Source organism: Polistes fuscatus, unplaced genomic scaffold (assembly GCF_010416935.1).
Source record: "Polistes fuscatus isolate 324 unplaced genomic scaffold, CU_Pfus_HIC Scaffold12, whole genome shotgun sequence".
Lineage (NCBI taxonomy): Eukaryota > Metazoa > Arthropoda > Insecta > Hymenoptera > Vespidae > Polistes > Polistes fuscatus.
The window spans coordinates 256,424-274,726 of record NW_025113020.1 but is presented as its reverse complement, the minus strand read 5'-3'; the positions used below and the strand labels follow the sequence as shown (position 1 = coordinate 274,726).

Below are 18,303 nucleotides of genomic sequence, written 5' to 3'. Positions count from 1 at the left end.
TAATGTTTGCTCAATCGCTATGTCCGTCCACACTCTGCACCAAGCTTTATCAGAGAATTTATACACACAATTATTTTTTTTCACCTTCAAATTTTTAAAATCTGTATGTAGTATGTATACTTATTTTTACGAAACTAGTCAAATTGACGGACTACACATGTAATCTCAAAAATGATCTTTATTATTTGCTTTTTTCGTAAAATCTTTCAATCCCTTATAAAGATCGAGCTGCGATAATGCAAATAAGCGGTTTATATTCCCCCGATTGTTCACTTTTTTTAAGTTAAACTTCTTTTGTCACGTTTGGGAGAATGTGATAAGAGTGAAATTTTTATGAGCGGCATAGAAAAAATCGACATCACGAAGTTTGTCTGTATTTATGATGCGCGGCAAAGCGATTTCAAATTTACGGCATGTAAATTTTGACGTCGCCGATACCTATATCTTATCTTAACAGCGCTAAAAAGTATGTCTACCTTTCATTTCTTTCTTTTTTCTTTGTTCTCTTTTCTTGATTTCTTATTTCTTTTTTTCGTTATTGTAAAGTAAGCTTAAATTTTTTTTCTATTTTTCAAGAGTATTTTATAATAATTTTATAGGAAATGTTATTAAAAGAAAATGCATTTTATTATAGGAAGTTTGAATTTATTGTTTGCTAACTATATAATTTTATTGAGAAATCAACTTATTACGCAAGTAATAAAGTTTCGTTATTTAATATACATAAATAAGAAAAATTAATTTGGATGTTGTATCAATACTGTACCGGATCGAAAATATCCAGAAAAGAATTATATTTATTTTAGCTAAAGAATTAGCTCCAGAAGATAAGAAGAATATTTGTGAAGGACCAGACGCTTCCATTCTGTCACTTTCGATGTCAGAAGTGCGAAAAAGTTGATAAGTTGGCTACTGCAAGAAAAACAGAAGCAATAATTCTTGTATGTATTGTAAAAAGATAGTGTGCGAAAAATGCACATACAAGATTCAGTATGTTTGTAAAATATGTGCGCAATATGACTAATTGAAAGATATTTTATTTTTGTATTAACTTATGAATTAAATAGACGTTGCCTAGGAATATAAATATTAAAATAGGAGAATATAGACATGATGAAAGATTAATAGAATTTCTAGAAACAAATAATCAGGATATATCTACGAACATTGTCTTATTAAATAACTCGGCGAACAAATTAATTCGGAGAATGACTATTAGAGTTTGAAAAAACGCTACCAGACATAGAAATTGTGCTTATTTTGAAAATCTAACTGGACCATACAATAAACCTATACATATTAAATTAAAAATTACAAATGAAAAAGATAAATCTCATCCGATGGTGGTACAAGCTTGATTAAAAATTAATAAAATAAATAAAATAAAAAATTTTTAAATATCTTAATAAAAAATTATTATATAATTATTTTATTAAAAAAAAATAAAATTTTTTAATATATTGTTGGTATTTTGCAGGATACTGGATTTAATTGTTGATTACTAGAGTTTGCTTATGTATAACGGTAAAAAGTTTCAATTGTCAGTCTTCTTGGAAATACCAACAAATCACACAACCCTTTTTAGAGAAATATTAGAAAATTCCATTTATTGATGTAAATTTTCGAATCAAATATGGTATGGACATATAATTTATAATAGTATTTTTATACCTTCCTACTTATTATTAAATTATAAGATATTTTGAACAAATCTATTTATTATCTTACCATGTAAGGTTGAAATTAGATTGTACAAATTTAAAGCCTAGTTCTTAGGTAGCTCTAACGGTAGAGCAATCGCCGAAATACCGTTTAATCGAACAGAAGATCCTTTATTTATAAATATCTTAAAACGTTGTTTTTATAATATATTTTTTATTAGAAATTGATGGTAAGAATTTGTCGAAATGATAAAGAAAGTTTATGTATTAATAATATAGGAGAATAAAAGAAATGTTGTAAATTTATTACCTTATTATAAAAATTTGAAAGCTAATTTTAGTTGCAATTTGTTAGGAGTTTAAAAAGAGAAAAAAAAGAATGAGATGCCTTTTTTTAATTACAACTATTAATTTTAACAATTTGTCCACTTCTGAACATTCGATAAATTAGTCGGACATAGATGTATATATATATATATATATATATGTGGGATGCGAGCACCTCCAGACCAAACTTAGGTAGGCATTCGTGGGGAGATTGGACGGTGGGCCCTGGATAGCTCAATGGTTAAGAGCAGTCGCCCGGAAAGTGGAAGATCCGGGTTCGAGTCCCGGTCCAGTCAGTCCAACGGCCCAATTTTTTCACGAATCCTACATATATGTATGTAATAATAATAATAATAAGAAGAAGAAGAAGATTTTTTTCAGTTTATCTGCCACTGTACTTGAACTTAAGATTGAGTATCTGTTCGCGGTTTGAAAAATTCATTCTGATTGTAGACGCGTTTTATTTTTGTCGTCGTCTTCTGTCGGTCATTCTTGTTGATAGAAGTAATTGCACGCCTCCAATATGTGACTTTTTGCAATGGTGGCAACATAATAGTTGACGGCAATCCTGGTCAAAGATGTGCGAAGCATTTATGTCCATTTACCTGGAAGTAATTGAGAGTTTTTGAGACTGACTCTTATATATAGGGAATTCTTCCAATATCGCATCCCAACACGAAGACAAAGCCTTTGGCGGCCTTATTCTTTTGTTTAGAAGTTTCGCCTATTCTACGCTCAAAAACACGATACGCCGTACCTCATCCGACGGTGGTTCAAGCTTGATTAGAAATTAATAAAATAGATAAAACCAAAAATAAAATACTCCTTATGATATACACAACTCCATATACTACTGTTAAGATAGATTTAGAGATCGAGCTAGCTGTGTTTATTATTTGTAGAATCTAAAAAAAGTGTCTTTCTATTGAGACAATTACTCCTTTCTTGTACCTTCCAAAAAGACGTTTTCGAGGTTGTCCGGAAAGAGAATAGAACGAACTCTTTTGGAATCTTGCACAGGGCTCACTAATTGTCGCTACGGAAAATTTAGGAAGAATTGACCCTCGTATTTTGAATATATTAAAGAATCTACGGTGTTTATAGACTACAGTTGTTTACAAATGTACGTTTATAATGCCATTTACAAAGTAATAAAATCTGAACATCTGTGTATAAAATCACAAATGGCCTCAAGTACCATTTAATATATAAATAAATGTAACATAAAGATATTTGCATATTGGCAACAAATTGTCATAATTTATTGCAGCGAAATTTGGAATCTGGAAAATAGTTGAAGCTTTTTTAATGCTAAGAATAAAAGAGACTTCATATTATTTTTAATATAAAGCTGTAATCATAAGATAAGTGGTATAAGCTTATTATTATACAATAATTATATTGTCTAACAAATTTAAACGAATCTCTACTACGACATTGAATGATACTTCTTTCACATTTGTTTTTTTCTCAAATTCTTTTATCTTATAATTTTTTTCATGAGACTTATAGGTCGTGTTTTTTGATATCACGTATATAATAAGGAGCAAACATATGAAATTATTGCATAGTATTCTACCCTATCGACGAGCGAGCAGTGGTAAATTCTATTTGATGCCAGACAATACGAGTTTATTTTCTGTATTTTTCTTGTAATCATTATGGCAATCACAGATAGAAAGTGTTTATTTTTTATTGCATTTGGCTGTAAGTAATATCATTACATTATATTATTTTATATTTCGAAAGATTTATAGAAACTCTAAATTTATATATACTTGATGTTCTATTTAAAATGATAAGAGTAGATGTATTTAATGATGTTAGTTTTTTAAAGCAATAGTTTGAATTAGCTTTTACAGAATATTAGAAAAATGTATATTTAATATGTAGAGCAGGAGTTTGATCGAAAAAGCTTCGGCCAGAATACAAAATTTTTATTCAATTTTTTTCATGAAAATCAATTTACAATCGACAAATGTATATTTAAAAAAATATAAATATGAATATAAAGAGTCTATAATTTATATTTTTTCACGATGTTCAATAGATTATGACGTTAAAAAACATTTAATTGCAAATAAGTACATGAATTTCCTACTTTTCTCCTGTCTATTAATTCAATTATTTTATTTCATGTATTTTCGATGATTTAAGTATTAAACTTTAAAAGTAAGAGATGTTTTACGTATAAATATATTGTGTGTCCCAGTGTTTTTCCGTCGTAAGTTATTAATGAATATTGCTAGCAAAAAAGAGACAAAAAGGTCATGTAAACATATACTCTTAAATGGCTTATTAAAAAGTTGTAATCAAAAATACAAAATGATTAGGAACTGGTATTTCGACATAAAAGTTAGAACATATATATATATAGAATTCTATAGATTTATTATTTAGAAAAATCAAGGAATATGAATATGATATTAGTAAAATAATAGATTTTATTGTTTGTAGATGTTAGTTCTTTAAACATACTAACAAGCAATTTTTAAAAGCAATTAAAGATGATTTCAAGCTTCGTGATACTAACCAACGGTATCAGTTTAATATAGATTAATATTTTTGTTTCGAACTTTTTAATAAAGCATTTAGGAGCAAACGCTTATAAGATAAATTATCTGTTATCTTATCTTGTAAAATAAATTACGAACATATAGAAGGAAAAAACTACGAAAGCAAAAATATATATGTATATGCATCAAAATAAGCGATACCAGTATTACAACATTTGCAAGTAGTTTTGAATAGGGTTATCAAACATTGGAAATTCCAAGTAAAAAAAATTATCTTTTAAAGAATCGTTAATCTTTATTATATGTTAATGAATTTGCAAATATATTCGACAATCATTACATGTTTATGATAATTTTTTAAAATTTAGTCAAAAATAAATTTAATAATTTTTGCATCGCAATAGACGTATACAAAAAAAAATTTACTCCTATAATTAAAATTAATAGTATTTTTGTTTAGTAAAAAAAATATAATTTTTGAAGAGCAAATAAACTAATAAAAAAATTAATGTACGCACATACGACGCATTTTGTTATAAGAAATCAGAAACAAGATTTATATATGTACGATTATAAAAAGTCCTTGAACTCGGAGAGAATAATTTACTTACATTCACGAAGATAGAAAGAGTCTGTATAAGTATCATGAAAAGATTAACTGCAAACAGTGATGGTGAACTCGTGAATTGCGCGCTAATCTATAAGCTGATAGGAAAATTACAGTCCCGAAAGTAGAAAAAAATTAATATGATAGTAATAAAAGTAAATATGAAAGATAGTTATCAAAACCCATTAGACTACAGACGCGGCCTACGAGTTTTAAAAAGTAATTTACGTCACATGACTCAGTAACTTTGCTGAAAGGGATTAGTGGAAGTAGTTTTTATGTCAAACTAGACCAAAAGATAACTAGTATCACGACATGCAACGGAAATTTAAATCTATTTACCAAATATCCTTCGGGAAGTCACTGACTACGACAAAATATATCGAAACATAAGAACTAAGAAGCTGCCGCTAGAACTGTATTTACGCAGATTTCTGAAACATGGAGATCTCTGGTTATTATTATAAACTAATGATGAGGATGAGTAAGGGTCACATTATGATAAGAAATAAAACATTTGGTTGAGGCAGTACAAAGTGTAATACTTTATTTACTCGTGAGGAAAAAGACTTGCGGCATAAAAATAATGGTTGATAAATTAGATATTACAAAGAGTAGCATCCATCCAAAGATTAGACACGTGACTTTTCTCTCGCAAACTTCTTTTGTATAAGAATTCAATAACGAAGTAATCTATCGCTATCCATAGAAGTGTAAAGAACTTTTACACTTCTCTTACTCGCTTTCTGATGCGTTTGCCTCTGTCGTGGTGATAACCTTTGAAAGCTTAAAGATTGCTTATATTCTTCGTCTTCTTTATCGCTTTCTTTATCTATTCTTCAATGGTTCTCATTGTTAGTCGTCTAAGATGTGTCGTCGTAGATGTCCAGTGGACGAATAGATCGAGTATCTTTTTAATGGCCCTGCATGACGTAGGAAATGCGAGTACAAGAGGTGGGATTGTAAACATTAGCGCTTTAGAGTAAGGCGCGCATATCTAACACGGGTTAATAGTCTATGGTAACTTTCGATTTAACAAGAACCCTTATATTTATCCTGTCGATTATCTTTCAATGAAATTTGCTTGTACCGTACCTTGCTCTTTGAAATATATATTCATAATCAGCGATACCAAAAACTCTTAAAAATGTATTTCAAATATAATTAATACGTCTCCCGTCAAAATTGAGTTTAGCATAGAATATTATGCTTGCGTTAGTCGTTATTTCGGTTAGAGAGTTAAAAATCATTTTATTATTAACAGTTTCTTCCTTTTAAGCTGTATAGTTTTTTTTAATAATACTTAATAAATGATAAAAAGTAATCAATTGCTTCATTTTTTAGCTTTCTTAACATTCATACAAGCTTCAATTAGTGTAGAAGATCCAAAGCTTGCTATGCGCCTTCCCAGCCCTTTAATGGTAGATGGTTTTTACTTAATTTGGAAAGTTTTTCACTAATTGAAGTAGAAGAAGGTACACTATTACCTTCTGAATCCTCGTTGAAATACGTATGTAATCCGAACTACGTAATTTGGGGTTCCAGTATCGCAACATGTAAATCGAATGGAAATTGGGATATTATTCCGCTTTGTAGAGGTAAAAATTATAATTAAACTTATTTTAAGAAACATTTTTTTTTCTAATAATTTATTTATTTTATGAAATATTACAACTAGCCGATATATATATGATCCAGAAAACTACAAAATCTACCCCATTTATATCAACTACACCAAGAACTAGAACAACAACCAGCCGATATATATATGATCCAGAAATAACTACAAATTTACCCCATTTATATCAACTACACCAAGAACTAGAACAACAACCAGCCGATATATTATGATCCAGAAATAACTACAAAATTTACCCCATTTATATCAACTACACGAAGAACTAGAACAACATCTATTCCATTGATCACAAGACCCATTGTTTGTACGGCGCCTCCTCAGCCTACGAATGGTAATCGTCAATTACACGAGTCACAATGCCAGTCACAAAAGACTGTGATGTGCAGGAGGGTGTAGAAGTACCCGCTGGGTCCCATCTGATTTATAGTTTTTATCATGGATCAAAAATAAGTGGCTCCGGACGTATTATGTAGTTCAAAGGGAAAATGGATAAATATTCAGTCTTATTGGTAAGAATTTTTATTTTGAATATCTATGCAAGAGTTATTTTAATATTGCTACTGTGGATATTAGGTTTGCTGTAGTATTTTAATTACGTTCCGAAGCACTGTATCTATTATTTGGAGAAATACAGTGTGAATCTATTAGGGTTTCTGTACGAGCATCAGCCCTAATTGTACATATAACGGCCATTGGTATATGCCAACTCAATACGCTACACCGTTAATTGTAAATGGAATCAATGCTGAGTTTGTCCCTTGGCATGCTACTTTGTATGAGACGAAACAAATAAATGGACCAAAAGAATTTATTTGCGGAGCAACAATTATAACAGAGAATTTTCTTGTCACCGCTGCTCATTGTGTTTTCGATGAAAATAATAGAAGAGTAAATGACCCTAGCAAATATTACGTAGCAACTGGAAATAAAGATCGTGATTATGATTATGAACAGCATGATCTACGTTTCGTCAAAAAAGCTAGGGTATGAGAAAGAAATAGTCTATCTAATGCTTAATAAGATATGAATCTTCAAATTAAATTATGTAACTTACTTATTGTTAAGTGTATGAATATTATTTTTCAGGTAAAAAATATTTATGTTCATTGTAATTATTTGGGCTTATTAGGGAATTATGCTTTTGACATAGCTCTCTTAGAAATAGATGTACCATTTGTATTAACAAATAAGTTAATACCAGCATGTATAGATGATACTTCTATTAAGTCTGGAATTGGAGTAGTTGCAGGATTTGGTTTTACTGCCTCTGGGTCATCCAGCCTTTCTCTCCAATTAACAAAATTACCCTACGTGTCTGATAAACAATGCAAAGATATTAATAATTCTGCTACATTTGAGCAATATATAACGAGTGACAAGTTTTGTGCGGGCTATACAAATGGTTGGTAGTAGATAAAAATCAGTATGTAGAATGTAACATGTTCAAAAGAGATATGAAACGATAACATTTATTCTAGGAACATCTGTCTGCGATGGCGATAGTGGAGGGGGTCTTGTATTTCAAGCTGAAGATTTATGGTTTTTAAGAGGTATTGTCAGTATTGGAACTCGTTTAAGGTTAGAGGCAGGTAATGTATATTGTGATACTCGTTCCTATTCTCTTTATACACGCATTTCTCACTACTCATCCTGGATACGAAACACTATTTATAAAATAGAGCCAACTGAATTGTGCATAAAATAGCAAGCACTAAAAAAGTTTCAGTTATTGTTGAGAATTAAGAGGTTATTATCTTTTAACCTAAACATCGTAATAGGGTTTTGCAAAAATCTAGGCATTTGATTCTGAACGAATTTGAATCAGTCTAATACTGACTATAAAATAAATAAAAAAGTATTTATTATATAAAATAGTAGTCGTTTTTTAAGTGACATACAGTTAATATTATACAGATTTTATTTTTATGCTCACGACAAATATCAGTCAAATTTAAAATATTTACGTGTGAAACTTAAGAAGTAGATTACGGAGTGCGGTTAGTATTAGTTAGTACTAGAAACGATTTTCTTATAAGGAAAGCTAAGGAAATGTGTTATTTTTTCTTTTGTCGCGTTGTGGTATGGTATGAGTATGATTGCAAGAGGATGTATTAATAAGTGTGCATGCGTGTTTATGGAGTACGGGACCGTAGACAGGTCGGTTATAGGATTCTTTGTTCCTCGTGAGGTTGCGAAGTGTGGATGAGAAAGAAAGGAAATGTTCAATAGAAAGACTCTGCAAAGAAATGACGAAAGGCCATATTGCACGTATGTATAGAAAACGAAAAGACAAGAGAGGCGCATTTATAATTGCACTTTTTTAATAGATTATTGAGAGTGTGTGTACGACGAAAGAAGAAGTACGACGAAAGATTCCTTTAAAAAGGACGGCAAATAACAAGGAGTTAAATTATGAAGTACGACGTTGTAAAACAAATTTTATTAGGAATTAAGATCTTAAAACTATCATAAAGCAAAACGATTATAAATAGTAATTTGGAGAATTATAGACCGTTACGATTTTATCCTATAAGATTATATTTGTAAATAAACAATATTAAAATAAATAATTATAAACCTTATACATATATATGTTCAAATTGAATGTTACATTTGAAAGCAAAAGTTTTCAAATATACAAATATATTCTAAATTTCATAACAGAATAGTGTTGAATTTATTTAAAAAATGTTCTTAAAGTTTATGCCTAAGAAATAGATATTTCAAATTTTGGAAAAAGAATATATTATATTTATCTTTGAAATTTGTTGAATATTATTATTTTATGTATATTTTATTCCAAATAATGCCTTCTAGTTTATAAGAGATTTAATTATCTATTTAGTTAACAGTAAACGAGCTGAAATTATATATACTTATTCCTATTGTGTGTGATCAAATGACCGCTTAAGTAAAACATATATTTTCATATAGAATGAGATTTTAGCCAATTACAGCTAAAACTCACACATCTACATTCAACAAGTTCAACAAGCGACGCATCGTCGGAGAATCTACACATTACGACGCACAACACGCAGCACGCGCAACAACTACATCCCGTCTATATCGGCGTTATTTGCGATATAGAATAAAATAAAATAACATAGTACCGAGCAAGGAACCGGTACTTTGACTTTAATAAGGCTAATGCCTTAGCTGAAGCCTTCTGAAAGATACATCTTAATTTCTTTACAATATCTACACTTATAAATTGAGAATAATATTGAGAAATTTGACCCATATAAATCATTTTCCCCTTTCTTTCTTGAGGTTTTTCCATACAGCGTTTTCCAAACAATAAAAGCTCCTAAATACAAAAAGTTCTTACTTCAGACAGAAATATTGCATTGCACTTCAAAAATTTTCCTAGAAAACTTTTCGTCGCGATGACATTCAGTTTTTACTTATTTTGAGTTATTTTCCTTCCCACTGAAAAATAGCATTTGTCTTACTAATCTCTACATTGGAGAAAACAAAACTGATCCTTTGAACTATCGGCTAATAAGCCATCTCTGTATTATGAACTAGATACTTCAATAAGTCGTACTACAGATAATGCACAAGCACATAAATGAAAATAAAGTTTTAATCGATGATAGATTCGCAATTAGAATTAACTAGTATACTATATTACAGCTCGTCTGAATCATGAAATCCAAAAACACATTTTGCAATTTTTGCCGGTAGTTCTGCCATTTTTACATTCTCCTGATCGTTTACATATCTTAATATTTATCTCAAAAACTATATTATTGCACTACTGGTAATAAGATTCTTGATAAATGAAAATTAAAAATAAAAAACCGAAATAATTATTTTTCATCGACAAAGGTAAAATACATTTCAATATCCAATGTGTTTTCAAGTGCGAAATATTAATATTTCCTGTAAAAACAAGGGAATTCTTGGAAGTTATTTTTGGCTATGCTGCATAATTAAGAATGATAATTAAAGATAGAATAATTAAAGCATGCGATCCGTTTAAATCTTTATCCTTTGCTTTGTAAAAATAGTTCGATTCCAAGCAAACTTTAAAGTTTCTATACTTAACTTGTTTTCGTCCGATCGTAATTTATGGAACCAAAGTTTTGTAACGATTTCGTTTAAATGCTGCTGTGTTAATTGCTTCTCCCAGTTCATTAAATGGCAATTGAGTTTGGAAGATCATACACCTTGCCATATCAACCAGAGTACGATTCGCTTTTCTGCAACTCAATTTTGTTGCGTGGTATACTCATCGGACAACTGTCTAGTTATTCCTTTATTCTTAAGGAAATTTGTAAATTCTTTAGATAAGTATTCACTAGCCGTATCAGTACGAATTTTCTTTATTTGATGACCTGTCAACTTTTCTACCTTTGCTTTATATTATTTAAACGCTTTAATATTCCTGACTTCATTTTAAATATGGCAATTTCAAAATGTCTTGTTGTCGTCTATCAAGGCAGGGCTTCGTATGCAGCTTCTAAAATGTTGGTTCTTAGTTTCTTCCAGGCGTTTATGTTATCTTCTTCTTTTAGGGTCTTTTTCGATTTTTTCTTTCAACCTGTTCTCGTATAGTTGTTTGGTTGGTAAGTTCCATAGTGACTCGATGTTTATTTCGATTCTTGAGTTGCTCGTGCAAGATTCCTTTGGGGTTAAACTTCATTCTTATTTTTGCTAATAGCAGGCTATGATCGCTTCCTACATTCGCGGAGTTTAATGTCCTAACATCTATATCGGTTTGGTTGGACGTATCTGTTAGTAACAATGTAATCAATTGTCGACCTGACAGCCTCTGTGTTGCTGTATGTAAATTATATTGTTCCTATGATTGTTAAAATGTATTATTAATCCTTAGTTCGTAAATGTGCATAGCTGTGTCATTAGTTCTCCATTGTCTTTAACACGTTTTCGTTGAACCTTTTTTTATTCCAGGTATTATTTCATTTCCGCTTGCGAGCGTTGAAATCTCCAAGGATTATCATTGTTGGTTTACTTGGTAATGATCCGACTAAATTTTGTCGTGTTGTCGTAGAAGGCTTCTTTTCTTCTTTTGGTTATTATCCTCGGGTGCATAGATTGACACTACATTTAGTTTTTGGCTTTCCGCCTCCATTTTTATTAGCAAGATACGTGAAGATATATATTGCCATTCTTTTATGTTGTTCTGATACTTTTTTGATATTGCGATGGCTACCCTTCTTTTGCCCTGGTTTTTTTTTCGACTCCACTGTAGATCACCAGGTATTCGTTGTATTGTATTTGCCCTTTGCCTTTCTTCTTTGTTTCTTGTAAGGCGAAATATCAATTGTTGTCCTTTATTTCCTTCAGGGTCTCCTGGTCTTTGTTGTTAAAGGATTTTATGTTCCAGGTAGCCAAGCGCATATAGTTTTTTTTCCATTCCTTAGTCCTCTTACTTGCATGGGTCTCATCGTTAAATCCGTCCTGTTCCGAGGCAAAATTTGTCCTTTGAGCAGATTTCCTTTTTTACTTTGGGTAGGGAGCTAGCCTGACCCAACAACCTTCTCCTTTTCCCGGGCTTAGGACCGGCAATATGATCGCTGATTTCGAGTTCCATCGATCATGCAGGCGAGTTTGATCGTTTACATATCTTAATATTATCTCAAAAACTATATTATTGCTCTACTGGTTAATAAGATTCTTTGCTGAATGAAAATTAAAAAAAATCCGTCAAAAACCGAAATAATTATTTTTCATCGACAAGGTAAATATATTTCAATTCCAATGTGTTTTCAAGTGCGAAATATTAATTTCCTGTAAAAACAAGGGAATTCTTGGAAGTTATTTTTGGCTATGCTGCATACTTAAGACATGATAATTAAAGATAGAATAATTAAAGCATGCGATCCGTTTATAAATCTTCATCCTTTGCTTTGTAAAAACTAGTTCGATTCCAAGCAAACTTTAAAAGTTTCTATACTTAACTTGTTTTCGTCCGATCGTAATTTATGGAACCAAAGTTTTGTAACGATTTCGTTTATAATGCTGCTGTGTTAATTGCTTCTCCCAGTTCATTAAATGGCAATTGAGTTTGGAAGAGCATACACCTTGCCATATCAACCAGATTCGATTTTACTGCAACTCAATTTTGTTGCGGGGTATACTCATCGGACAACTGTCTAGTTATTCCTTTATCTTAAGGATTTGTAAATTCTTTAGATAAGTATTCACTAGCCGTATCAGTACGAATTTTCTTTATTTGATGACCTGTCAACTTTTCTACCTTTGCTTATATATTTAAACGCTTTAAATATTCCTGACTTCATTTTAATATGGCAATTTCAAAATGTCTTGTTATGTCGTCTATCAAGGTAGCAAATATTCTGCTCCCATTAATGATGGCACACATTGGTCCACATATTTCACTGTGTGCCAATCATAAAATCCTTTTTCTCTCGTAGTCGAAGTAGTACATGGTAACTGGTGCATCTTACTTTTGTAGCATGTTTTCACAAGTTACGTTTGGGGCTATTCAATTTCCGTTTAACGATTTTAGCAGTCTTGCATTTTCTTTAACCGTTTGAGTCCCAGAGGCATTTAAAAGAAAACGGTCGAGAAATCCTAACCACAGCGCGATAGCGATTGACTTAACATACTGTTTTAATGTACTAGCATTTTTCGACAAAATCTGAAGAGCGCGATCGCGCTGATTGGGACTCAAACGGTTAAATTGTTAAAGTTTAAATGTCCCAATCTATGTGCCACCTCATTAAATTGCTATCATGTCTTTGTCACATGCGCAAAATGCTTTGTATTGTTTGTAAATTCATAATGGACACGTTACTAAGTACTATAATCTTTGCTGCATCTAGCACCAGCTTAAAGATTGTTATCTACTCATTCACCAATCCTGATTATTAATATCAGAACCCCATTTCCCTACTTAAAAGCTTATCCACTACTAACTGAAATAAATATATGATATCGCTCAAATATCAAATAAATGATTCAGTTACACCAAAAAAGATTTTGACTCGTGAGCACTAGATGTACTTGATATCAAAGCCACTGTATTATAACGTTGCTTGGCCGACTATCTTATGCTGAATTAATAAGCGTAACTCGCTGCGATTTAAGTCCTTAGGTGAAGTGCAAAGTGAAAGTTAGGACATAAGTACACATATACTTCGTTCAATCATTAGTAAATACAGACATGTTATCTACCGCTCCCGAGATACAGTATTCAATAATAAATCGTTGAGATCAGTATAACGTTACGTAGTTTACATCTCAGACAAGGGTTAAGTGACTAGTGTCTTAGTGAGGTATACAATTTGTGCACCCTCGTGGTTAACCAGGTGTTCAATCCTATGGATAGGTCAACCATCGATAGAAACAAAACAATCCTATAACCTTGCTCGTACGGAAAAGAGAATAATCAAAATAGATAATAGAAACTCGTGTATGGCAAGTTAGATGGATAGAGATTCGGAAGATTCGCAAAATTGGATTCCTGCTAAATCAATCAAATTACAGGGTTCAAAAAAGCTCAAGATGGGTGAACCAAAAAACAACAATAATAACTCTTCAATACCATTACCAACAAAATGGCTTCAAGACATACCCCTTAGTCACTTTTATGATTTACTTGACGATTCAGCAGAACCACAAATCACTACAGGAAAAGTAGAACAACAAAAAGCAGTAAAACCACCACCAATATACATCGATGCGCGAAATCATCGACCATCTGCTCGAATATACATCGATGCGAAAATCATCGACAACTGCTCGAGTTTGGGATGAAACAGCTGAACAAAAATAACGATATAATAAAACAACTTAAAGATAACCAAGTTAAAGTAAACAAATTTTGTTCCATCACTAATAAAGTACTGAATAATAAAAATTACAATTAGCATAAAATCACTAATATTGTACTCCCAACAAATGACAATAATTTATTGCGGTAAGATCTTCTTATAATAATAATTTAAGTTTATTTAATCCTTCAATTTAAAGAGAAACCATGTTATATTTTATATAAAGTGAGATAAATGATATATATTAATTATTATACAATAATTATAGCGACGATTAATTTTAAACATATCTTTGCTGTAACATTAAATTATACTTCTTTCACACTTTCTTTTTATGCCATGATTTTATATCATAAATGTAATCATGAGATCAACAGATCACATGTACTGGTATCACGCATATAATGAAGAGCAAACATAAAGTTGTTGCAGAGTGTACTACGGAGTTACCACGAGTGTACCACGTAATCAGTGGGAAATTCTACTTTGTGGCAGACAACACAATACGGAAATAACTTGGAATATTATTTTCACGAATAAGTTTATTTTCTATATTTTTCTTTTAATCATTATGGGAATCGCAGATAGAAAGTTTTTATTTTTTATTGCATTTGGCTGTAAGTAATATCATTACATTATATTATTTTATATTTCGAAAGATTTATAGAAACTCTAAATTTATATATACTTGATGTTCTATTTAAAATGATAAGAGTAGATGTCTTTAATGATGTTATTTTTTTAAAGCAATAGTTTGAATTAGCTTTTTCAGAATATTAGAAAAATGTATATGTAATATGTAGAGCAGGAGTTTGATCGAAAAAGCTTCGGCCAGAATACAAAATTTTTATTCAATTTTTTTCATGAAAATCAATTTACAATCGACAAATGTATATTTTAAAAAATATAAATATGAATATAAAGAGTCTATAATTTATATTTTTTCACGATGTTCAATAGATTATGACGTTAAAAAACATTTAATTGCAAATAAGTACATGAATTTCCTACTTTTCTCCTGTCTATTAATTCAATTATTTTATTTCATGTATTTTCGATGATTTAAGTATTAAACTTTAAAAGTAAGAGATGTTTTACGTATAAATATATTGCGTGCCCCAGTGTTTTTCCGTCTTAAGTTATTAATGAATATTGCTAGCAAAAAAGAGACAAAAAGGTCATATAAATATATACTCTTAAATGACTTATTAAAAAGTTGTAATGAAAAATACAAAATGATTAGGAACTGATATTTCGATACAGAAGTTAGGACATATATATAGATATTCTGTAGATTTATTATTTAGAGAAATTAAAGAATATGAATATGATATTAGTAAAATAATATATTTTATTTATCCGGGCTTCGGATTATGAAGTTCCAGTATCGCAACATGTAAATCGGATGGAAATTATAATATTATTCCACTTTGTAGAGGTAACAATTATAATTTAAACTTTATTTTAAGAAACAATTTTTTTCCTAATAATTTATTTATTTAATGAAATGTTCTTGAAATAGTAAAATTTTATTTTAATACATAGTAAAAATATTTTCGTAAATCATATATAAGCAACATTTTTAACGTTAGCTCTATTTGCATATAATCTGCACTATCAATTGATATATCTACTTAATTTTAATTCATCTACTTAATTTTAATTTATTACTAATCGCTAAAGTTAAATTTAGCCAGCTTTTTTCGTCGCTTTAAATTTTTTAAAAATTAATTAATTTTTCGATGGAAACAATTTATAGTTAATCCCATTAATCGTGTAATTCTTAAGGTAGATAATTGTAAATTGCTTTTTGGAAATATTATATTACACTAACAATAAGTATTATATACTAGAATATCGTTGAAAAGTAATAGCAGTTAAGTATAAAATTACTAACATTTTTTCGAATTAAGCATAATTATTTCTACTTTAATCAATTTTTTAGCATGTGGTATATTTCCAAATCCAGAACTAATCTTTGTAAACGGCAAATTGGATATCGAGTACTTTAATTCATAGCGTGTTTTTTTATATAAACAAAAAACTTCAGATGGATCCAAAGATCTTTTTGTCAGAGCAATAATTATAAAGAAAAATTTATTTCTTACCGCAGCGCATTTCGTCTACGACGAAGTGAACCGAAGGACAGATAACTCAAATAAATATTATGTAGCTGCTGTAAACATTTATTCTGAATGTGATTATGCTCTCTATTACCAGCAAAAAATTCAAAAGTCTAGAGTATTGAATATTAAAAGTATACGCTATAATATAAATTAAATAATAATTGTTTAAAATAGTGTATGCATTACGAATAGAATTATTATAATAAAGTTAATAATATATATATTATTTTACGAGAAGAATATATACATTCACAAAACATATTTAGGAATCGAAGGAAATTTTGCTGCGGATATTGCCATTTTGGAAAAGGAATAGCCATTTTTATTTTCAGATTTTTATATCCAGTGTGTTGGGTGATTCTTTTTTTTATTTAAACGCTGGGAATGTCCAAAACATTCATAAATTTTGCAATGAGTATAATGAGTGTCATGAAGTCTATACTGAACTTCCATTAGAGCAATACCCACATTTCAATTATTCCCTTGAATTTGAAAGGTACTATACAATGGATAAATTTTATGCATTCATTTATAAAGGTTAGTAACTAATGAAAATTGATATACAAAATGAAACATATGTAATTGATAAGAAACATTTAATATCTGTATTTAAGATACACGTAGCTGCGGAGGTTTTGACGGTGATAGACTGATAACTACAGAATATCATTATTGAAATCTAATAGGAATCTATTTGACCAATTTAGATGACACACGCACGGGTAGTACTCGCTCTGCTTTATCTTTTTACACGCTTATATCCAGCTATATAGGTTGGATCCGAGTAACAATTTTACATATAGAAACATCTAATCTACTTTCCCCGTCTACATCTACCCCATTTATATCACATTCACAAAGTACTACAACCACATCTTTTCCATGGATCGCAAGACCCATTGTTTGTACGGCGCCTTCTTAGCCTACGAATGGTAATCGTCAATTACACGAGTTACAATGAGCATTAAAAAGAACTTCAACATAGAACTTCAACAATTGAAAGAAATAAATAAGTGAATTTAATTGCTAGCTACCTGTAAATTCGAAATCTATAATTGCTAACTTTTTAAATTAATTATTTAGTTAGTTATTGATAATTGAAAATTTAAAAACTTTTTTTTTATCTCTAAGTAAAGTAACGTAGTTTGCAACAGAAAAAACAATAAACAGAAAAAATTAATAGGTACGCTAAATTACTAAAAAATGCTTATTTAAAATCCATAATTGCTAACTTTAATAATTCAATATTTAATTAGTTATTAATAATTACAAATGTGGAAACGTCATGAGTGGGAGATATGTTATACGCATGCGCCACTACAAATTCAAGGCGCTAACGCATTTTGAAAAAACTCCTACTTATGACGTTTCCACATATGTAAATATTATTAACTAATTAAATAATTAATTATAAAAATTAACAATTATAGATTTCGAATTAGCAAATAGCCTGCAATTAAATATACGTATCCATTTCTTTGAATTGTTGAGGTTCTATGTGAACTTTTTAATGTTTAATCTAGTGGCAGGTCGGCTAAGCACTATATCGGTAATAGTAGTGCTCTACCCTAATTTTATTTACCGTAGGTAATGGTAGTTTTCTACTTTTAGAATACTGACAGTTAGTAATTATTTTTTTCTACATTTACAACACTGAG

At 30.0% G+C, this 18,303-nt stretch overlaps 1 protein-coding gene across 1 annotated transcript; it reads left to right on the top strand.

Annotated features, from left to right (window-relative positions):
• Positions 1–7,235: 7,235 nt before the first annotated feature.
• Positions 7,236–8,553, top strand: LOC122513528 (coagulation factor X-like). Its single transcript, XM_043629935.1, has 4 exons — positions 7,236–7,259; positions 7,399–7,734; positions 7,837–8,152; positions 8,229–8,553. Exons 1-4 carry the CDS (start codon positions 7,236–7,238, stop codon positions 8,453–8,455), a joined length of 903 nt encoding a protein of 300 aa, XP_043485870.1. The 3' UTR covers positions 8,456–8,553.
• Positions 8,554–18,303: the final 9,750 nt, after the last annotated feature.